Consider the following 23,885-nt stretch of genomic DNA (forward strand, 5'->3'; position numbering starts at 1 on the left):
AGGTATCCTTCCGCACTGTATTCCTCCGCCGCTGTAAAAAAATAGTCCCTAGTCTCACTTTTGGCATTGCTGTGTGAGAAATTTCCCACGCAGCAATTGCCATAAAGTGAGACTCTGGACTATAGTAACCTCTCAGTGATGCACTGTAGGAGCCATTGTCTCCAGTCAGTGTGTCACTGAAGGTCCTATAGAGCAGTGACATCACCCGATGTCTCTGTTCTATAGGGATGTAGAAAAGCCGCGGAGACACCATCTCAACAAAAGCAATAAATAGCCAGGTCTTTCACCGGGAAGGAACAACCACGGGAAGGGCAGCATCCAAAAAGGAAAACCGCCTATGCCAAAACATGGTATCCATCCACAGACCGCTGTTTCGGGGTATTTGCCCCTCATCAGTGTGGAGTAGGAAACTGGCTACTAGGAGCAGTGCCTAGTAAAAGGACTATAAACATAAGGATGAATGACCTCGGGGAGATCAAAACATCCAACACCGCGGAGACACCATCACGTGTTTCTCCACACTGATGAGGGGCAAATACCCCGAAACAGCTGTCTGTGATGGTGTCTCCGCGGCTTTTCTACATGCATTTGCATATTTCCCATAAGGGATGGGGGCAGTGTTCTGGATCACTGCGTTGAGAAACACGTGATGGTGTCTCCGCGGTGTTCGATGTTTTGATCTCCCCGAGGTCATTCATCCTTATGCTTACTGTTCTATAGGGGAGATCGTCGTGGGACACTCGTTATTAATTGGACTACGGCGGACAGGTAGTATACTGTTTATTATTTTACGTTTTTTGCAGGCGCTGAAGTATGGTAAGAAGTATGGTTAAATGAAGAATATGAAAATACTTTTTTCTGGCTGTGTCTTTATTTTTTTACCCATAGACTTGTATTAGCGACGGATGGCCACACGTCACGTCCGTCGTGCAACGGATCCGTCGTGTTTTGGCGGACCGTCGGCACGAAAAAACGTTCAAGTGAACTTTTTTTTGTCAGTCGCGTCCGTCATTTTCTACTGCGCATGCGCGGCCGAAACTCTGCCCACTCCTCCCCGGACTTCAGAATGGTCAGAGGATGAGTTGAAAAACTGCATCCGCTGCCCACGTCGTGCACAAATTTCACAACGTGCATCGGTAAGTCAGCTCGATGCATAGCAATGGAGCCATACCGATGCAATTGTGAAAGAGGCCTTAATGAGCGTTTAAAAAAACAAAACAAAAACAACAACAGAAAAAAGCGGCGTTGACTCTCGCACAATTTTCTGCGCCAGAGGGGGAAAGACGACGGCAGGGGGCCAATATTTGTAGCCTGCTATGAATATCAGTTCGCAGCTGTCTGCGTAGCCTTTACTGGCTATTAAAATATGGGGACCCCCCCAACAAATGACTTGGGGTCCCCCTATATTTTATAGCCAGAAAGGCTACGCAGACATCTGCGGGCTGATATTCATAGCCTAGAGAGGGGCCATGGATATTGCCCCCCCGCTACAAATACCAGTTCGCAGCCGCCCCAGAAATGGCGCATCTGTAAGATGTGCCAATTCTGGCACTTAGCCCCTCTCTTCCCACTTCCGTGTAGCGGTGGGATATGGGGTAATAAGGGGTTAATGTCACCTTGCTATTGGAAGGTGACATTAAGCCGGGTTAATAATGGAGAGGCGTCAATAAGATGCCTATCCATTATTAATCCTGGTGTAGTGAAAGAGTTAAAAAAATAAAGACACAGCCAGAAAAAAAGTATTTTAATATTCTTCATTTAATCATACTTACCATACTTCAGCGCCTGCAAAAAACTTAAAATAAACCGCATACTACCTGTCCGCCGTAGTCCAATTAATAACGATTGTCCCACAACGATCTCCCCTATAGAACAGTGACATCGGGTGATGTCACTGCTCTATAGGACCTTCAGTAACACACTGACAGGACACAATGGCTCCTGCAGTGCATCACTGAGAGGTTACTATAGTTCAGAGTCTCACTTTATGGCAATTGCTGCGTGGGAAATTTCTCACACAGCAATGCCAAAAGTAAGACTAGGGACTATTTTTTTTACAGCGGCGGAGGAATACAGTGCGGAAGGATACCTTCCTCCCGTCATTGTATTCCTGGAGCCCCTAGAGAGCGGTCGCATCAGCTGATGCCGTTCTCCACGGAGGTCGTCGTGGGACACTCGTGGATTATATTAGTTGTTTGTTATTTTAATATTTTTTACAGATGACACTGGCTTCGGGGAACAAAGTGACAAGTGATGGTGAGTATGTACTCTATGTTATATGTACTGTATGTCTATATGTATGTATTGTATGTAATGTATTGTATGTAGAATGTATGTAGTATGTTGTATGTATGTAGTATGTATGTATGTAATATGTATGCATGTAGTATGTATTTAGTATGTATGCATGTAATATGTATGTTGTATGTATGTATGTTGTATGTATGGATTTAGTATGTATGTATGTATGTAGTATGTATGTATGGATTTAGTATGTATGTATGTATGTAGTATGTATGTTGTATGTATGTAGTATGTATGTTGTATGTACAGTACAGACCAAAAGTTTGGAAACACCTCATTTAAAGATTTTTCTATATTTTCATGACTATGAAAATTGTACATTCACACTGAAGGCATCAAAATTATGAATTAACACATGTGGAATTATATACTTAACAAAAAAGTGTGAAACAACTGAAATTATGGCTTATATTCTAGGTTCTTCAAAGTAGCCACCTTTTCCTTTGATGACTGCTTTGCACACTCTTGGCATTCTCTTGATGAGCTTCAAGAGGAAGTCACCGCCTTCACTCTGCGGTCCAGCTCACCCCAAACCATCTTGATCTGGCGTAGCACCCCATCACTCTCCTTCTTGGTCAGATAGCCCTTACACAGCCTGGAGGTGTGTTTGGGGTCACTGTCCTGTTGAAAAATAAATGATGGTCCAACTAAACGCAAACCAGATGGAATAGCATGCCGCTGCAAGATGCTGTGGTAGCCATGCTGGTTCAGTATGCCATCAATTTTGAATAAATTCCCAACAGTGTCACCAGCAAAGCACCCCCACACCATCACACTTCCTCCTCCATGCTTCACAGTGGGACCCAGGTATGTAGAGTCCATCCGTTCACCTTTTCTGCGTCGCACAAAGACACGGTGGTTGGAACCAAAGATCTCAAATTTGGACTCATCAGACCAAAGCACAGATTTCCACTGGTCTAATGTCCATTCCTTGTGTTCTTTAGCCCAAACAAGTCTCTTCTGCTTGTTGCCTGTCCTTAGCAGTGGTTTCCTAGCAGCTATTTTACCATGAAGACCTGCTGCACAAAGTCTCCTCTTAACAGTTGTTGTAGAGATGTGTCTGCTGCTAGAACTCTGTGTGGCATTGACCTGGTCTCTAATCTGAGCTGCTGTTAACCTGCGATTTCTGAGGCTGGTGACTCAGATAAAATTATCCTCAGAAGCAGAGGTGACTCTTGGTCTTCCTTTCCTGGGGCGGTCCTCATGTGAGTCAGTTTCTTTCTAGCGCTTGATGGTTTTTGCCACTGCACTTGGGGACACTTTCAAAGTTTTCCCAATCTTTCGGACTGACTGACCTTCATTTCTTAAAGTAATGATGGCCACTCGTTTTTCTTTACTTAGCTGCTTTTTTTCTTGCCATAATACAAATTCTAAGGCTAAGTGCACACGTTCAGGATTTCTCGCAGAAAATTCCTGAGAAAAAGCGGACATTTTCTGCAAGAAATCCGCAAGAAAACCACATACGTTTTTGCCGCGATTTTTTCCGGACACTTCCCAATCCATTTTGTAGTGGGAAATCCGCAAAAAAAACGCAAAATTAATGAACATGCTGCGGTTTTTACCGCGATGCGTTTTTTTTCGCGGAAAAAAACGCATCATGTGCACAAAAGATGCAGAATTCATTCTAAATGATGGGATGCTTATTGTATGCAGTTTTTTTGCGGTTTTATAGCGTTTTTATCGGGGAAAAAACGCGAATAAAACGCGAGAAAACTGCAACGTGTGCACACAGCCTAACAGTCTATTCAGTAGGACTATCAGCTGTGTATCCACCAGACTTCTGCACAACACAACTGATGGTCCCAACCCCATTTATAAGGCAAGAAATCCCACTTATTAAACCTGACAGGGCACACCTGTGAATTGAAAACCATTCCCGGAGACTACCTCTTGAAGGTCACATAGAAGAAGTCAACCACCAGCACTCGGATGGGGGATGCACGCTCAGGAGTCCAAGGATCCAGTCAGACCCAAAATCACAAACAGGGAAAAAGGAGCAGCATCCATACCAGGTGAATCGTGTCCAAAACGGTCTTTATTCAGCCATATAAAAGATACGTTTCGGCAAAACTGGCCTTTGTCAAGCATACAAATCATCAACAGTGGCCATCTTAAATAGTGTGGAACCTATACAGGGACCAATCACTATCAAGGGGCGGCCTTTAATAAATCCCATTAAAATCACAAAATACATAATCGAATAGTGCGCCATATGTAAAGGATAAACAATCAACACCTAATCCCCATCATATTACATAAATATGAACAGAACTGACTAAAGGTACCTTCACACATAACGATATTGTTAACGATATCGTTGCTTTTTGTGACGTAGCAACGATATCGTTAATAAAATCGTTATGTGTGACAGCGACCAACGATCAGGCCCCTGCTGGGAGATCATTGGTCGCTGAAGAAAGTCCAGAACTTTATTTCGTCGCTGGATCTCCCGTGGACATCGCTGGATCGGCGTGTGTGACACCGATCCAGCGATGTCTTCACTGGTAACCAGGGTAAACATCGGGTAACTAAGCGCAGGGCCGCGCTTAGTAACCCGATGTTTACCCTGGTTACCATCCTAAAAGTAAAAAAAAAAACACTACATACTTACCTACCGCTGTCTGTCCTCCAGCGCTGTGCTCTGCACTCCTCCTGTACTGGCTGTGAGCGTCGGTCAGCCGGAAAGCAGAGCGGTGACGTCACCGCTCTGCTTTCCGGCCGCTGTGCTCACACAGACAGTACAGGAGGAGTGCAGAGCACAGCGCTGGAGGACAGACAGCGGTAGGTAAGTATGTACTGTTTGTTTTTTTTACTTTTAGGAAGGTAACCAGGGTAAACATCGGGTTACTAAGCGCGGCCCTGCGCTTAGTTACCCGATGTTTACCCTGGTTACCGGCATCGTTGGTCGCTGGAGAGCGGTCTGTGTGACAGCTCTCCAGCGACCAAACAGCGACGCTGCAGCGATCCGGATCGTTGTCGGTATCGCTGCAGCGTCGCTTAATGTGAAGGGGCCTTAAGAAAAACATAAGGAACATAACATCCGATCCGTGGCCCAATCCTAGCTCTAGATGTTAGATTGTCATAGTAATGTTTCCACCAATCCAAGATGTTGTCCATGTCCACACACCGGTTGTCCAATCGCTATCTGTTTCACAAAGGGAAAAACAGCTGATCCTAATGCATCGCCTCTTACCCATATGAATATATCCGTCCACCTACGAACGCCGGCACCTGCGCAGAGCGCACACCAAAGTAGCGGTCAGCTGACCATCACCTGATGCAGCACAAGGCGCCCGCGCCCGGCGTCGCAGGCCGAACGTCATCACCATTCGCCACAAGCAGCAGATGCAATCACATGATCGGCAAGGCGGCGCGATGACGCATAAGCGCCCGCACCCCCAGCACGACCATACGTCACATCGCGCCTGCGCAAATAGGGATGTTACGGACTTAGCCAAATCCATGGCACCCGCCCTCCATTCACATCAGATCATTTACAGGGCGATCAACCGGGCGAATCATCGTCACAAGGCGATTTGGCAGACAAGGACCAAAGGGAGGAAAAAAACATATCAAAGTATAAAAAAGCAAAATACCAGACAAGACAGGGGAGATTATCCCAAACATCCTCCATATGTTCCTTAGATGTCAAATCCCAAGTGCACTGTAAACACAAATATAAAAAGAAAAACAATTAAAAACCTGCAGCAACACACATTAAAAAGTACACAGAAGAGAAAGCATACATGAGTGAAGGCAGGGGATCAAGACACATATGTATGACATATGAATATAAACAAGGAAATCTTAGCCCACATAATATCTACGTTAAGACATACATATTTGTAGATTATAATCTACATTCAACCCTCTAGGTTGTAGAGTCTCTAGAACCGAGATCCACCTCAACTCCTTTTGTTTAAGTTTAAGTGTCCTGTCCCCACCTCTCCTCCATGCTGGGACCCCATCAATGACCCTAAAGCGCAGTTGATTAATAGAGTGTCTACACTCACTGAAGTGTTTGGGTATTGGCAATTCATGTAAATTGGTTCTTATGGTGCTCTTATGCTTACTTATTCGTGTTTTAACTTCCATTGTTGTTTCACCAACGTACATGAGTCCACATGGACATACTATCAAGTAGATAACAAATTTCGATGTACATGTATATCGCTCTTTAATCATGAATTTTTTGCCAGTTCGGGGATGGTGAAAACGATCACCCTTAAGCATGTTGCTACAACAGGCACAGTTCAGGCAGGGAAAGTTGCCCATCCGTGGGGGATATAATGTCCTCTGGATGGCAACCTTGCCTGTCCCAACATCTGACCTTACCAATTGATCCTTAAGATTACGCCCCCGTCTATAGGAAAGAATAGGACGTGAGCCGAAATCCTCAACATGAGGTAAACCTTTTTGTAGTAACCCCCAGTGTCTATTTAGGATGTTAGAAATGCCATTACTGGCTGGGCAATAGGTGGAAACAAATGGTATCCGTTTCTGCTTGACCTTAATTCCATAGGTTTGAAGCTCACCATCAACTAATCTGGTTACTCTATCCTTGTGCCCCAACACTTTCTCCTTAGGATACCCTCTTCGCATAAACTTCTCACACATTTCTGTCAATCTTTTATCACAGACCTCATTGTCTTTAACTATCCTCCGAACCCGAACCAACTGGCTCCAAGGTAGTGAATCCATCATTCTTTTAGGGTGATAGCTATCATAGCACAGAAGGCTGTTTCTATCCGTCGTCTTTATAAATAGATCAGTCCACAGCTTATCACCTTGCTTATACACCATGGTATCTAAAAATTGCACCCTGTCCACTGAGTGTGTCATAGTGAACTTCAACTCAGGGTGCATATTGTTCAGCTCAGCTAGAAAACCAAAAAGATCCTCCTGGGTCCCCTCCCATACACAGAAAATGTCATCGATGTAGCGCCAAAAAAAGGAGTTGAGGTGGATCTCGGTTCTAGAGACTCTACAACCTAGAGGGTTGAATGTAGATTATAATCTACAAATATGTATGTCTTAACGTAGATATTATATGGGCTAAGATTTCCTTGTTTATATTCATATGTCATACATATGTGTCTTGATCCCCTGCCTTCACTCATGTATGCTTTCTCTTCTGTGTACTTTTTAATGTGTGTTGCTGCAGGTTTTTAATTGTGTTTCTTTTTATATTTGTGTTTACAGTGCACTTGGGATTTGACATCTAAGGAACATATGGAGGATGTTTGGGATAATCTCCCCTGTCTTGTCTGGTATTTTGCTTTTTTATACTTTGATATGTTTTTTTCCTCCCTTTGGTCCTTGTCTGCCAAATCGCCTTGTGACGATGATTCGCCCGGTTGATCGCCCTGTAAATGATCTGATGTGAATGGAGGGCGGGTGCCATGGATTTGGCTAAGTCCGTAACATCCCTATTTGCGCAGCCGCGATGTGACGTATGGTCGTGCTGGGGGTGCGGGCGCTTATGCGTCATCGCGCCGCCTTGCCGATCATGTGATTGCATCTGCTGCTTGTGGCGAATGGTGATGACGTTCGGCCTGCGACGCCGGGCGCGGGCGCCTTGTGCTGCATCAGGTGATGGTCAACTGACCGCTACTTTGGTGTGCGCTCTGCGCAGGCGTTCGTAGGTGGACGGATATATTCATATGGGTAAGAGGCGATGCATTAGGATCAGCTGTTTTTCCCTTTGTGAAATAGATAGCGATTGGACAACCGGTGTGTGGACATGGACAACATCTTGGATTGGTGGAAACATTACTATGACAATCTAACATCTAGAGCTAGGATTGGGCCACGGATCGGATGTTATGTTCCTTATGTTTTTCTTAGTCAATTCTGTTCATATTTATGTAATATGATGGGGATTAGGTGTTGATTGTTTATCCTTTACATGTGGCGCACTATTCGATTATGTATTATGTGATTTTAATGGGATTTATTAAAGGCCGCCCCTTGATAGTGATTGGTCCCTGTATAGGTTCCACACTATTTAAGATGGCCACTGTTGATATTTTGTATGCTTGACAAAGGCCAGTTTGGCCGAAACGTTGTATCTTTTATATGGCTGAATAAAGACCGTTTTGGACACGATTCACCTGGTATGGATGCTGCTCCTTTTTCCCTGTTTGTTACCTCTTGAAGGTCATCAAGAGAATGCCAAGAGTGTGCAAAGCAGTCATCAAAGCAAAAGGTGGCTACTTTGAAGAACCTAGAACATAAAACATAATTTCAGTTGTTTCACACTTTTTTGTTAAGTATATAATTCCACATGTGTTAATTCATAGTTTTGATGCCTTCAGTGTGAATGTACAATTTTCATAGTCATGAAAATACAGAAAAATCTTTAAATGAGAACGTGTGTCCAAACTTTTGGTCTGTACTGTAAGTAGTATGTATGTAGTATGTATGTGTTTTTGTTTTTTTTTACATTCAACACATTAGCCGGATGATGGGACTACTACTGTCCTATCATTGGCTAATGTGTCAATCACTGTCATTGTAGCAGGCATAGCCCGATGGGACTTGTGGGTAAAAAGTTGACCAGCAATTTTTCATTTTTCCAGTAAACTTTACAAAACTTTTTTTGGGACCACATGACATTTGAAGTCCCTTTGAGGGGTCTATATGATAGAAAATACCCCAAAGTAACACCATTCTAAAAACTGCTCCCCTCAAGGTGCTCAAAACCACATTCAAGAAGTTTATTAACCCTTCAGGTGCTTCACAGGATTCTTTTGAAAAAAATAAACATTTAACTATTTTTCATAAAATATTGACTTCAGATCCAATTTTTTTTATTTTGACAAGGGTAACAGAAAAAAAAAATGGACACCAAAATGTGTTGTGCAATTTCTCCTGAGCATGATGATACCCCATATGAGGGAGAAATCCACTGTTTGGGCGCACTGTAGAACTCGGAAGGGAAGGAGAGCCATTTGACTCTTTGAATGCAAAATTTGCTGGAACAATTGTCGGATGCCATGTAATGTTTGGAGAGCCCCTGATGTGTCTAAACAATGAAAATACCCCACAAGTGACAACATTTTGGAGACTAGACCCCTCAAGGAACTGATCTAGATGTGTGGTGAGCACATTGAAACTCAGGTGCTTCACAGATGTTTATCTGCCATTTTCCTCCTGGGGAGCAGATTTTACTAGAATAGTTTGTGGACTCCAAATACACAGCCCCTAATTGCTAGAAGAGCAGACTCCCCCCTCAAGTGATCCCATTTTGGAAACTATACCTACAGGTGTAGTGATGATTTTGACTCCATGGATATTTTGACAGAAACAAGCAGCAATGAGTGTTGCCAAGTGAGAATTGCAAACAGCCGCTGTAGTGACCAGTACACTGCAGTAACCAGTACATTATGCCCAGTCCATGCTTCTAGAGGCATGCACCCGTAAGTTAGGGGGGCTCTCATCTCTTCAGAAAAGCCAAACGTGGACACTTTATGTGGTTTAAGTACACTGTGGGGCTCAGAAGGAAGGGGGCATTTGGATTTGAGAGCGCATAATTTGCTTAATTTCTTTTGGCGGGTGAGGAGCCATTTCGCTTTTCCAGAGCCTTTGTACTACCAGTTACGTGGAAGCCCCTATATTTCCATTAACAGATCTGAGTGGGGACTTGCTTTTTTTGTGGATTGAGTTGAAGCTTTTATTGGGAACATTTTACATAACGTTTTGGATCACAGTTATCCGGCGCTCTCTAGCCGTGGTGACCTGGATGTCTGATGACATCGGGTCACCATAACAATGATTGGGATTCCGCGTCATGCCGCGGGGTCTCCGATCCAAAGGCAGAGGGGCTGCCGGCTCATGGAATGCTGCGATTGCAGTATTTAGGGGGCTAAAGTGCCGGAAGCAGTGCGTGACTGCTCCTGGCACTTGGTGTCAGCTGTCACAATCAGCTGACACCCGGAGGCGATCGCCTGACTACAGCCGTGTACAATGGTGATCGAGATGCCATAATATGTCCCTGTCAGATAGGCCCAGGACACAGGGACGTATTATTACGACACATGTCAAGGATTAAACATATGCATATCCAATTGAAGCGATGCAGAAACCATGGGGAACAATTAAATATAGAAGACTTCATACTCACAGTACAGGCCACATAGCTCCATGGTCTGTAAGGTTTATATCTAGAAAGCCAGTGCACGAGTGTGAAAGAAACTCACCTTTGATAATGTTGGAGCACTGATCTTAATTAAAACATGGGTGGTATATAGAGTGTATTGGACTAGCTTTGGTTGTTGTGACCCAATGTCGGCTCTCACTAATTGGTCCTCCAAGCTGCAGGGCGTTTGTGGCATGAGGGGAGGATTTTGAAAGTGTGTTATAGCTGGGTATGACTTAAGATAGTAGAGACCAGTGTCATCTGATGATCCTACAAATCTTGTTCATAAAAGGGTGGTATCTCAGGCTTGGACTGCTAATCTGCCCTTTCCATGTGGCACAGCTTGGGGGGCCACCAGCCTGTTTTTAGCTGCCTGGCCCTTTAATTTTTCAGGTACCTGATGGTGCAGGGAAGCACACATAGCATTCAATAGAGACCGCGCATAAGGGGGAAACACTCGGAGAAAGGAGGGAATAAATAAAACCACAGTACACAGAGTCACAAAGTAGACCCAAATATAGACCTGGGTCGCTGTGAGCCCCCCTAGATAGAAACACAGCGACCCAGGTCTATATTTGGGTCTACTTTGTGACTCTGTGTACTGTGGTTTTATTTATTCCCTCCTTTCTCCGAGTGTTTCCCCCTTATGCGCGGTCTCTATCTTTTTCTTATCCATTGCTTTCATCAGGGGTGGCGTCTACCCGGTTCTGAGTCCAGCTGCTGAGGGTTCTACTCTGGTCCAGTAAGCGCTGGTGTGTTTATTATCTACACATAGCATTCAGTTACATGTCGCTGGAGCCATATCTGGCCTTAGCTATGAGCAGTGGGGTGCTCTGCTACCCGGCACATAACTTTATAAAAATAAATACAGGAGGGTGAGTTACTTACATGGCAAGCAGGAATTCTCCCGTGTGGAGAGTTGCCTTTAGTGTTCAATCAGCCAGGGAGAGGGGTATCGGAAAGCAGGTCTAACACAGCAGAACAAGATGAGAGCTGCCCTGTGTTGTGCCCACTGCCCCTCTACTTAAGGTAACCTCTGCAGCTGGTTATCAGCTGCATTGCCCATCTCAGCTTTTGAGTTAAGAAGGAGGGGGACTTGACAAATGATAAACATGGCTGACCTTAACGTGCCTATTGCAGAGAGTGCATGATTTCAATTTCATGCTCCATATATCCCATATGTAATGGCCATACACCTGCCCCCAGCGTATCCTGTGTGATGCATATACACCAGCTCCGGCATATCCTGTGTGATGCATAGACACCAGCCCCCGGCATATCCTGTGTGATGCATATACACCAGCCCCCTGCATATCCTGTGTGATGCATAGACACCAGCCCCCGGCATATCCTGTGTGATGCATAGACACCAGCCCCCGGCATATCCTGTGTGATGCATAGACACCAGCCCCCGGCATATCCTGTGTGATGCATAGACACCAGCCCCCGGCATATCCTGTGTAATGCATATACACCGGCCTATCCTGCGTGATGCATAGACACCAGCCCCCGGCATATCCTGTGTGATGCATAGACACCAGCCCCCTGCATATCCTGTGTGATGCATAGACACCAGCCCCCGGCATATCCTGTGTGATGCATATACACCGGCTCCTGGCGTATCGTGTGTGATGCATATACACCGGCCCCCGGCGTATCCTCTGTGATGCATATACACCGGTCCCCAGGCGTATACTGTGTGATGCATAGACACCGGCCCCCGGCATATCCTGTGTAATGCATATACACCGGCCTATCCTGCGTGATGCATAGACACCGGCCCCCGGCATATCCTGTGTAATGCATATACACCGGCCCATCCTGCGTGATGCATAGACACCGGCCCCCGGCGTATCCTGTGTGATGCATATACACCGGCTTCTGGCGTATCGTGTGAGATGCATATACACCGGCCCTCAGTGTATCCTGTGTGATGCGTATACACCGGTCCCCGGCGTATCTTGTGTGATGCATATACACTGGCCCTCGGCGTATCCTGTGTGATGCATATATACTGGCCCCCGGGCGTATCCTGTGTGATGCATATACACCGGCCCCCGGCGTATCCTGTGTGATGCATATATACCGGCTCCCGGCGTATCCTGTGTGATGCATATACACCGGCCCCCGGCGTATCCTGTGTGATGCATATACACCGGCTCCCAGCGTATCCTGTGTGATGCATAGACACCGGGTCCCGGCGTATCCTGTGTGATGCATATACACCGGCTCCCGGAGTATACTGTGTGATGCATAGACACCGGCTCCCAGCGTATCCTGTGTGATGCATATACACCGGCTCCCGGCGTATCCTGTGTGATGCATATGCACCGGCCCATCTGGTGTGATGTTAACAGTATAATTAAATATATAGTGAGGACTTGTGTATATAATATGGTGCTGTGTGTATATTAGGTAGTGTAGACTCTACCATATACCAAAGGCATATCTCTACACTATATAATATACACATGGCATCATACCATGCTTTACAACCACAGGATATAGTGTGGAGCTCTGTATACAGTGTGGACTCTCCAATACAAATAATATACAGAGAGCCATACTAAATAACTATACCAAAGCTTCACAGTATACAATACAATATACTCCATGCATTAGTATAGTCCACACATATAATAATGTGAAGCAGTGTATATAATGGTTTGTAGTATATATTGTGGAGCTGTGTATAATTCTCCATATACGTTACACACATTTCACCTGTCCTATTTCCTGGGTTTATTCCTCAGTATCTGTATTAGGCCCGGGTCACACTTGCGAGTTCAGCACAAGTCTCTCGCATCAAGTCTGTGCCCTGCCGCCGGCACTCGGGACTGGAGTTTGCGGATGAATGTATTTCTATGCAGCTAAACTTCCAGAGATGCCTGTTCAGAAAAGTGTGCCTTCAATCACACTGTGCGATAGAAGCTATGCAGTTCTTGATCAGAAGGATTTTCACAGAAGGACAGGCCTTACTGTTATAAATTCAGTTCATATGAAGTGAGTATATGGGATGAGATGTTGTAGATGAGAGGTTCTGTCCTACCTGTGACCTGGTTCGCATCCTTGGACCTCTGGTTCCGTCTACCGCTTTGCCGTCTCGATTTCCTTGTGGTCGATTTCCTCTGGAACCTAAAAAAAGGGTTTTGTAGAGAAAGAGACTCGTCACTTCCAGAACTGGAATAATATGAGTGAGGTGGTCGTGTAGGTCTGTAGAATTCTGTGGAGTGCCATCGATAAACCTGGCCAGATATATAATCTTCAGAGTCTTTGATGAATTTCCTGCGTTTTTTGGATTCCAATTTGGTTTTAAATTCCGCAAGATTCTTGTCTACCTTGGACTTGATAGTTTGCCAATCCTCCAAAGTGCTTGTATTAACAAGTTGCTGTTCAATGATTTCTACTTTTTGCTTCGCCTCGGTTACAGCTGTGTGTAGAAATTCCAGGGTAAGTAGAATTAGGTCCATAGAACACTTATTGAGAATAGCATCAAACTTGTTACAGTAGTCAGGCTGATCAAGGAAAAGGGCAGGGCGTAAGTGGGAACGTAGACCCCTCGGGATACGCTGCACCTTGTAGTATTCTGCGAGGGTGGCGTTATGTAAATCCAATGAGATAAAGCGTTTTGATGCTTGTTCATAATCTCGAGTCTTGAGGTCTCCTGTTGGAATCTGGAGAAAATGACTAGATGATGCTACTCGAGATATGATAGCGTTGGCTTCAGTATCGTTGTAAGTAGCCGTTGGTAATGACATTTGTGCAGTGATGAACAGGTGCAACAGTCAAATTTGTACAAAGAAGATGAAAGAAAGACTAGCACTGTCCTTTTAAAAATAGTGTGCTCGAGGAAGAGACTCTTGGTCCAGACTAATCGAAGTAGAAACCTCAGCAACCACAAAAAGAACGAAACTGTAGGTCTTGCTGCACTGTTATTTATTTGGATCCGTCAAGGAGTCAAAACAGATATGGTCCGACGTTTCGACAGAGAGGGGTCTTTGCCAAGGACATCTGAAGTGCAGGAGATCACAGAATAGATACCAATTATACAGTGTCTCAAATGATATACAAATATATACAGAAACAGGATATGGAAAGGTAAATACTAGTGATGAGCGAGTATACTTGTTGCTCTGGTTTTCTTGATCACGCTCAGGTGATCTCCGAGTATTTTTTAGTGCTCGGAAATTTAGTTTTCATTGCCTCAGCTGAATGATTTACAGCTACTAGCCAGCTTGATTACATATGAGGATTCCCTAGCAACCAGGCAACCCCCACATGTTCTCAGGCTGGGTAGTAACTGTAAATCATTCAGCTGCTGCGATGAAAACTTAATCTCAAAACACTAACAAATACTCGGAGGACACCCGAGCGTGATCAGGAAAACCAGAGCAACGAGTACACTCGCTCATCACTAGTAAATATATGGACATGGATCAAATGGGGGGGTAAGGAACAATGAGGAAGAGGCCCAGGGGAAACAATCACGATCTCCTATTACAGGTGCGGTAGGTAGAAGCTTAATGAAGCAATTATGTCTATCGTAAGGACATATAGGACATAGTAAAGTGCAATAAGTAATATGGATAGAAATAATGCACACCATGTAGGGGGAGGGGGGTATCAGAAACAATACAGCCCAAAACTTAGATGGAGGGCGCAAAAGTAACAGTAAGGTAAAGGGGACGGATATGGGGGAAAGAGACAGGAAGGAAAGGGGTGAAGCAAAAGGATAGCTAGCAGACTGACAGACACGGCTTCAGAAAAGATGTACTAGAGCATAGAAGCTTTTGGCGAAACGCGTGTCGGGCAGGTGCGTGCTGCCACGGGGGCTCTGGTACCGGTCAGTATTATTTTAGATTTCCTCTCCCTATGGCATTATGACACTTTATTCCTATAGGACCAGGCATTTATACTGGTAATACATGCACATATTGTAGTGACTCTACAAGCACTACGTTACTATTTTTCCCTTTGCACTGTTTGACACTATGACACTTTAATTCTCTATAATTATGGCGTGTTATATTGAACATATGTGCAGATTTTAGATAGTATTGACCTATAATATCCACTCTACATAATACGTACTGGATTTCAATACACTTTTCTTTTTGTGGATTTTATAGTCAATAATTATCATCTTTTATATTGATTCTAGATGTAGGTGTTGTAATCCATACTATATAGGTACCATATATCAGCCATACTGTATACATTTTAGTGTCCACATAACTTATTAATTTTATACCTGTATATTTGATAATTTATTGGAATTATTGTTGTAGTGTGGCACTATGTCTAACAAAGGCACGTTTTCAAATCCGTGACACCCCGTACTTTATTTCCATCTGGTTCGTTTTTTCCCCTATTATGTATTTTGTGATGTTTTTATGATACATTTGTTGTAGACGTGCATCATATTTGTAGGTATCCTAATCTCTAAGTGGATGCACCTCATATACTCTTTGTTGGTGTATATGTATACTCAGAGTATAGAAGGGGTTAATACATCTCGGGAGCAGCTCAGCCGTCCTGGAATATACAGAAATGGTTCCCACTCCGTGTATATGATGCCCGGGAAGAGGGAATATCAATAACTGCGCACAGAGCTGGGAGTGTGTCCGGGAAGGTAATGGCGGCAGCGGAGTACCTGAACAAACACCGGGAGACGCGGCAGCTCCTATTTATGCGTCCCGCACACACAGCTGCACATGACCGGAAGTGTTCAGGCACCGGAAGTGACGCATGTCACCTCGGTCACTGCACAGCACGGTAGTGTGGGGGACGCTGGGATGAAGCGTCACTGTTGTGGGCGTGGCGTAGATAACGACCTGTTCTCACTGGGGGATTACCATGGAGACCTGTGGGAAGCGGCGTGCAGAGAGAAGACATGAGAGTGGATGAGCAGGAATGGAGGAAGGGGGGAAGAAACCAGTGACTAACATGAGTGGCGGGAAAGAGGACATGTATGGGGGTTGTCGGGCGGGGACAGATGCTGCCACCTGTATGGCCACATGAGGGTGTGAAACTATAGGCGCTCTATGGAGAGAAAGGGCCATTAGTAGAAACATAGTGATGACGTCACGGTGACCTAAAGTACCAAGTATGGTAAGAAAGAATAGATGTATCCGAGCATGAATAGACTATGAGTCAGTAAGACACATCGTGACACAAACATCAATATTAACCCCCCATTGACAGAGCCAATTTGGTACTTAATCACCAAGACAATTATTACAATTCCACCACTGTCCCTTTATGAGATATGCAAATTGCCTCTTCAGAGAAAAAGAGGACCTAAACTCTATAGCGCCACCTGTTGGAAGTAGCGATCCTACAAGTCACAATCAACCCTTTAGCGAGTCGTGCAATATAACTTAGGATAAAAGCCAAATCAGTATCTCAATTCGCAGACACGGTGTTTCGGGCTGTTGGCCCTCGTCTCTTTTTCTCTGAAGAGGTGTGGAGATCAGACTGAACCAAAGAATCCATCTTGTCTTCCTCCTGAGAAATCTCCTTCTAAACAGCAAACTTGACATTTCCTTTTATGGAAGTAATCACGCGCGCATTTCTCCTTGATATTGTAGCCTTTCACCCACATACCAGATATTGTAACTTTTCACTAGTATAGATTTGCTTTGTAAGTGATTATGAAACATGAGCGCTTGTGCGCATGTCTGTAAATGCCTAACTTCTTACTATATAAAGAAGGGGCAGCGCCCAGTGAGGCAGGCGTGCTCCGGGGCTACCCCTGTTTATGACCACACAACCTTTGTGCTGCGTGTCATTTACTTGGATCCCTACATCCAGCAAGCCAGGGACGGAAAAGGACTCAACATTTCTTGGCGCCCGAAACAGGGACCCGAGGCGAGAGTATCTGCTCGAGATTCACCTGCGGATACGGACAACGGAGATCTGGGATAATGGACGGCAAATGAACTGAAAAACCTGGCCAGGTAAGAGACATTATTAGTTCTCTTTTATCTGCCCTGTATTATCCGAAAGATCTCTACGAGCCGTGTCACGCTGGGTTAGTCTAGTAGTGAGTAGATACCTATAAAACTCGGGTTACCATATTGTATAGATTTATGAGTCCTGTCCCTGGCAGTGTGTGAACAGTGTGAAGGTTGTGGCATGTTATGAAAGAAGGATAAAAGTACGTAAAACAATAAGCCGAAATTGTTAGGACAAGTCTTATTAGTGAAGTCAGCCTAACTGGGTCATGTGGTTGCGTCCTTTCGGGGAGACCTCCGCCCATGCTTGACTCTCTTTAAGAACTTGTTTCTTCATTTCTGGATAAGAGTTTGATAGAATGAGCCCAGGACACGGGTCCATGAGCCTGGGACAAGTATGATAACAGAGACGGAAAGTTTGGTGATCTGTTTGGTGTTGCTGATCCTGTTTGCGTGCATTGTAGGAATCAAGTTTATTCTGCACATTAGAAAGAACGGAGCAGATCAGCCCTTCAATATTTTAGCTCCCTAGGAAGAAGGCAACGAGACATCACTCCAGAGAGGTGGTTGTCCAAACGTCACCTAGGATAAGTGTAGCTATTATTGAAAAGAAAAATGGGAAATAAACAGACAAAATCCGTCTTAGGACAAGTAGAAGCAAAATATATCATACAGGAAAGATGTGGAAAGACAGTCAGAAGGCAGATCAGAAGGGTAAGAGAAAAATTGGGAATTTCAGAAGCACTTATGTTTAGCACTGAATGGGAAAGACTGAGTAAAGAATGAGGTGGAATTATCAAAGACAATGGGTGGGAAGAAATCATACACTGTATGATAAAGGTCTCAAAAACAGCTAAAGAGGAGAATTGGAAGTATGATCCAGACACTTCCAAATGGAGTATGGGTACGGGAAAATGTTGTGCCACGACTCATTCAGTTCCTCCTCCTTACCTAGATCCGAATGTTCAACCATTTGTACCTTCTGAAGGAGGACAAACCCATACCAAATTTATATCCTGGGTTAAGCGGGGTGGAAGGATGGGTATGCCAAAATTGTGGCCAGCAGAATCCGGATTGGAGAACTGAGTGTTCCGCCTGTGGGGCCCCTAAAGGCCATCAGTTATTAGCACCTGTTAGGATAATAACAAAGGGAGTGAGAGAAGCTGATCCCGAGAATCCTAATCAAAGAATTACTAGGCAAATTGAAACACAGCAGTATTTTCCATGGACACCAGCTGAGGGTATGTCTCTTCTTATGAATGCACCAGATCCAACTCGATACCCAAATAGATTTGCTAGTTATATAGAGCAAATAATTCGCACACATAATGGTTCATGGATGGATGGAATGGAATTATGTAGGCTAAAAATGCCATCGGGAATGTTTCAGGAGCTGATTGTAGCAACACAAGCTCAAAGACCAGGAGAAAATGTAAGAGCACCTTTTGTGATAGAGTCAGGAAACCGGTTTGTAGAGGCTCTAAATCAGTTCATGCAAGGAAAACAGAGGGAGAGAGGATCCACAGGCATAGTTATGCAGAAAGCAGGTCAATCCATAGATGAGTATTCCCGGGAGCTGGAAGATAGCTTTAGGGATGAGGGATTAAATATTGCTGATCCAGGAGTCCTCCGGCTCTATACTAAACAATTGATTGAGGGACTTGAACCAGGCATTAAGGAAAGATTCAAGTCAGCTACGCCAGATTGGAGAACTCTAGAACAACCACAGATAGTGAAACAAAGATGTATGGGCATTGCTATGGATTTAAGAGAAAAGAAAAAACCTGTCAGAATAGCGCAAGCAAACACAACAGGTGGAAGGGCAAGACATAATTTTCCCTGTCATTACTGCAAGAAACCAGGACATTTCCAGAGAGAATGTAGAAAGAAGCAGGCAGACATAAAATCAGGAAAATTTGTACCAAAGAATAAGCCCTCAGACACCCAACAGACATCCATAGTGGATGGTCCCATACCAGACTCAGATTGACTCAATGTGTTACAAACTTCCCTACCAGCTAGAAGACCTATAATACAGGTGAATGTGGGGGGAAGAGAGATTCCATTTTTGATAGATACAGGTGCAACTTCCTCAATTTTGAATCAAGATTTTCTTCCGAACCCAGAAGATGTTTCACAGCAAACAACTTTGGCTGAGGGTTATGATGGGGTAATTCGAACACTGCAATATACTGTGCCCCTAGAGGTCTCATTAGGACCTAAATGTTTTGCATCCAGATTTTTGTATGCCAGAGGTGCCCCAACATGTTTGTTGGGAACTGATGTCCTAAAGAAATTAGAAGCTAACATCAATTTTAGGGAAGATGGCACAGTCATGCTGACTATCCCTGATGATGCGGAAACATTAGAACAATATGTCAGAATTCAGGCTTTTGTGGATTATACTGAAGAAAAAGAGTACACCACAGATCTAGACCTCTCAACGGTCCCAGAAACACTGTGGGCACAGGGTGACACTGATGTGGGATTATTGCATATCTCTCCTGTAAAACTATCTGTGCAACCAGGAACTGTTCTCCCACAGCTCAGACAATACCCTGTGAGTGCCCAGCATGAACTAGCGATTACAAAACAGATAGAGGGATATAGAGAGAAAGGAGTTTTGGTAGAGATACAATCACCTGCTAACACTCCTCTGTATCCAGTCAAGAAGAGAACTCTTGATAAGGGTTCTATGCCCAAATATCGTATGGTACATGATCTAAGAGAAATAAACAAAGTTCTAGATCCAATCACCCCAGTTGTACCCAATCCTCATACGCTACTATCACAGATACCAGCCAGTTCTCAAGTGTTTACTGTAATAGATCTTTCAAATGCATTTTTCTCGGTTCCTTTACACCAAGACAGTTGGCATTTGTTTGCATTTACATTTAAGGGCAAACAGTTGGCGTGGACACGCCTTCCACAGGGAATGATACACTCCCCTACTCTTTATTCAAATGCCCTACAAACAGTCCTTCAGAGGTTTGAACCCGAACCACAGGTAGTAATTTTGCAGTATGTGGATGACCTACTACTTTGCTGCCCAGATCTAGAAACTGCAGAAAGGTCCACTGTGAGTTTACTATGTTTCCTAGAAAAAGAAGGGTGTAAAGTGAATAGACAAAAGCTACAAGTTTGTCAGACCAAAGTGGTCTTTCTAGGTCATTGCATTTCTCAAGGTAAAAAGCATCTTACACCTCAAAGAACTGAAGCAATAAGACAGATGAATGAGCCTAGAAATCATAAACAGCTACGAGCATTTTTAGGAATAGTGTCTCATTGTAGACAATGGATTATACATGCCAGTCAACTAATGCAACCACTGTATGACTGTGTAAAAAGTGAACCTTATTTGTTGACAAAAGAAGGTCAGATTTCGTTCCAACAATTAAAAGATGCCCTTGTTTCAGCTCCAGCGTTAGGGCTACCAGACTACACCAAACCATTTCAGCTTATGGCTGCAGAAGTTGATTCCCATGCTACAGGAGTTCTTACCCAGAAGCATGCAGGGAAACAAAGACCAATTGCATATCTTTCAGCAAGGTTAGATCCCGTAGCTAGAGCAGCGCCAACCTGTGTACGTGTAGTTGTTGCTGTCTCACTATTGTTGGACAAAGCATCAGAAATTGTCCTAGAGCATCCACTCACAGTTCAAACTACACATGATGTTTATGGGATATTAAACCAGGTCCAACCAAAACACATTTCCATGGCCAGACATTTGCGGCTGCAGTGTTCTTTGCTGCTCCCCTCTACTATCACATTTGCAAGGCTTCAGACTCTCAATTTAGCTACACTGCTACCTCTCGAGTCTGAAGGGGGGAATAAGGACACTGATACACACACAAATTTTTTCCCTACAGACACACATGATTGTACAGAGCTCATTTTACAAGAAACGGTAGGCTTACCCAATGTATCCGAAACACCACTTCAAAATCCAGATTTAGAGCTGTTTATAGATGGTAGTAGGTTTGCAGATGACACAGGTAACTTCCATACAGGGTATGCAGTTGTGTCAGAATCTGAAACTCTCAAAGCAGAACCGCTTCCACCGAAACAATCTGCACAAGAAGCAGAACTAACAGCATTGATTGAAGCTCTAAAATAGCTGAGAATCAGACAGCTAATATATACACTGATTCTAGGTATGCACATGGTATTGTGTTTGATTTTGGAGTAATCTGGAGAGCTAGAGGTTACATGACAGCGTCAGGACAACCTGTAAAACATGCTTCTCTGATCAAACAGATCTTAGAGGCTGCACAAGAAACAAAAGAAGTAGCAGTAATCAAGGTAGCTGCACATGTGAGACTCGACACTAGGGAATCTAGGGGAAATGATAGGGCTGATAAAGCAGCCAAAGCAGCAGCAGTCAAACCCTTACAACAGGTCCATACTGTAAACCTCACAGAAAATACTGAAGATAGACTGAGACAAGCACAGGAAGATGCAGGAGAAGAGGAGAGGGACAGGTGGAAAAAGGAAGGGGCAGAAGAACAAGAGGGAATTTGGAAGAAAAATGGACTAATATGTCTACCTAGAGCCTGGTACCCGATAGTAGTTGGTGGATTACATCACCCTACGCATGTGTCTGCAAATGCAATGACACTACTGGCAAAGCAAGTCTGGTTGGCTCCAGGTTTTAGCAACTACGCAAGAGACTATTGTGCTGCATGCGCTATATGCCTGACACATAATCCCGGACAGACAGCAAAGACCCCTATGAAGCACCACGTCCGACCTCTCTACCCGTTTCAACGGTTGCAGATAGACTTTATCCAGCTGCCAAAGAGTGATGGGTATGAGTATGTGTTGGTGTGTGTGGACATGTTCTCGGGGTGGCCAGAGGCCTATCCAGTTCGGAAGGCTTCAGCTAAAAACACTGCTGTAAAGCTAGTTACCGAACTGGTGCCCCGTTATGGTCTCCCTGAAGTGATCGAGTCAGATAGGGGTACTCATTTCACTGGAGAAATATTTCAAAATGTACTGAAAATGTTGGGTGTTGAAAGTCAGTTACACACTCCGTATCATCCTCAAAGTTCTGGTAAGGTGGAACGCATGAATGGAACTTTAAAATTAAAAATACAGAAAGCCATGGCTGAAACAGGAAAGCCTTGGACAGAATGCCTTCCACTGGCCCTTTACTCAATACGCAATACCCCAAGGGGTAAGACTAAACTGTCTCCATATGAAATTTTGTTTGGCAGGACTGCCAATTTAGGATGTTATTTTCCACAGCAACTTGTGTTAAATATTGAGTCATTGACTTCTTATGTGCAAAATCTTCAGAAACAATTAACTAAGGTGCATGCACAAGTTTTTGCTTCCCTTCCAGATCCTGACAACACTGAAGGAAGTCACAAGTTGGAACCAGGTGATCAAGTCTATGTAAAAAGACACACCAGAAAGGCTCTTGAACCAAGATTTGACGGACCCTTCCAAGTCCTATTGACAACACCTACATCAGTCAAGCTTGAAGGAAAGGCATCATGGATACATGCAAGTCATTGCAAAAAGGCAGTATAAGACTCATGATATTGATGTTAATAATGTTAACACAAATGTGGGATAAATTAGTTAGAGCCACGGATTATCTAGATGATCAGATTTGGGACATATTGGACATATTAAATACCAGTATAGCTGTACAGAATCAGCTTATAATAGTCACTAACCAACATACCCTGGTATTGGATTACCTAACTGCCTCACAAGGGGGTATGTGTCAAATCATCGGACCCACCTGCTGTCATTATATAGACCCTAATAGTACTATGAGTATGAGATTTAAATTAAAAGACATACAACGACTCAGGGATCAGTATGACAAAGACAATGACCAAAATAAGGATAGCTGGTGGTCAGATACCTTTTCTTTTCTTAACCCGGCCAATTGGTTCAGAGGGATCGGTGGGTGGGTTACCGGAATTATGCAAAGCCTAATACATATAGTTATTGTTATTGTAATTATATATGTATTGTTCAAGGTTGTACTCAAGGGTGTCTCGGTATGCACAAATAAATTTTGTGTAATTGATACGAGAATATAAAGTTTTTATATGTTATCCGATCGTCATATTAATCCTTGTCATTTTTTTATGCTTGAATTTGTAATGTTTTAGTATACTGCCGTATAAAGAAGAGAATGCACAGACTTCATGCAAGAATTTATGATAGATTATAAAAGAATATGTCAAAGGGGGGAATTGTGGAGATCAGACTGAACCAAAGAATCCATCTTGTCTTCCTCCTGAGAAATCTGCTTCTAAACAGCAAACTTGACATTTCCTTTTATGGAAGTAATCACGCGCGCATTTCTCCTTGATATTGTAGCCTTTCACCCACATACCAGATATTGTAACTTTTCACTAGTATAGATTTGCTTTGTAAGTGATTATGAAACATGAGCGCTTGTGCGCATGTCTGTAAATGCCTAAACTTTTTACTATATAAAGAAGGGACAGCACCCAGTGAGG

General features: G+C 43.8%; 1 protein-coding gene across 2 annotated transcripts in view; it reads right to left on the reverse strand.

Moving 5' to 3' along the window:
- The window catches only part of LOC138637505 (uncharacterized), a 67,857-nt gene that overhangs the window by 38,482 nt on the left and 5,490 nt on the right, over positions 1 to 23,885 (reverse strand). Inside the window, exons 1-2 of one of the 2 annotated variants that reach the window (XM_069726251.1) lie at positions 16,098 to 16,207; positions 13,494 to 14,455 (exon numbers count right to left, since the gene is read on the reverse strand). In XM_069726251.1, coding sequence (XP_069582352.1) covers positions 13,494 to 14,202 — 709 coding nt within the window. In that variant the 5' untranslated portion in view covers positions 14,203 to 14,455; positions 16,098 to 16,207. Of the gene's footprint in view, positions 1 to 13,493; positions 14,456 to 16,097; positions 16,208 to 23,885 lie in introns of those variants that run through there. The other variant, XM_069726252.1, reaches the window with a different exon arrangement.

The sequence above is a fragment of the Ranitomeya imitator genome, chromosome 5 (genome assembly GCF_032444005.1).
Source record: "Ranitomeya imitator isolate aRanImi1 chromosome 5, aRanImi1.pri, whole genome shotgun sequence".
NCBI classification, from domain to species: Eukaryota; Metazoa; Chordata; class Amphibia; order Anura; family Dendrobatidae; genus Ranitomeya; species Ranitomeya imitator.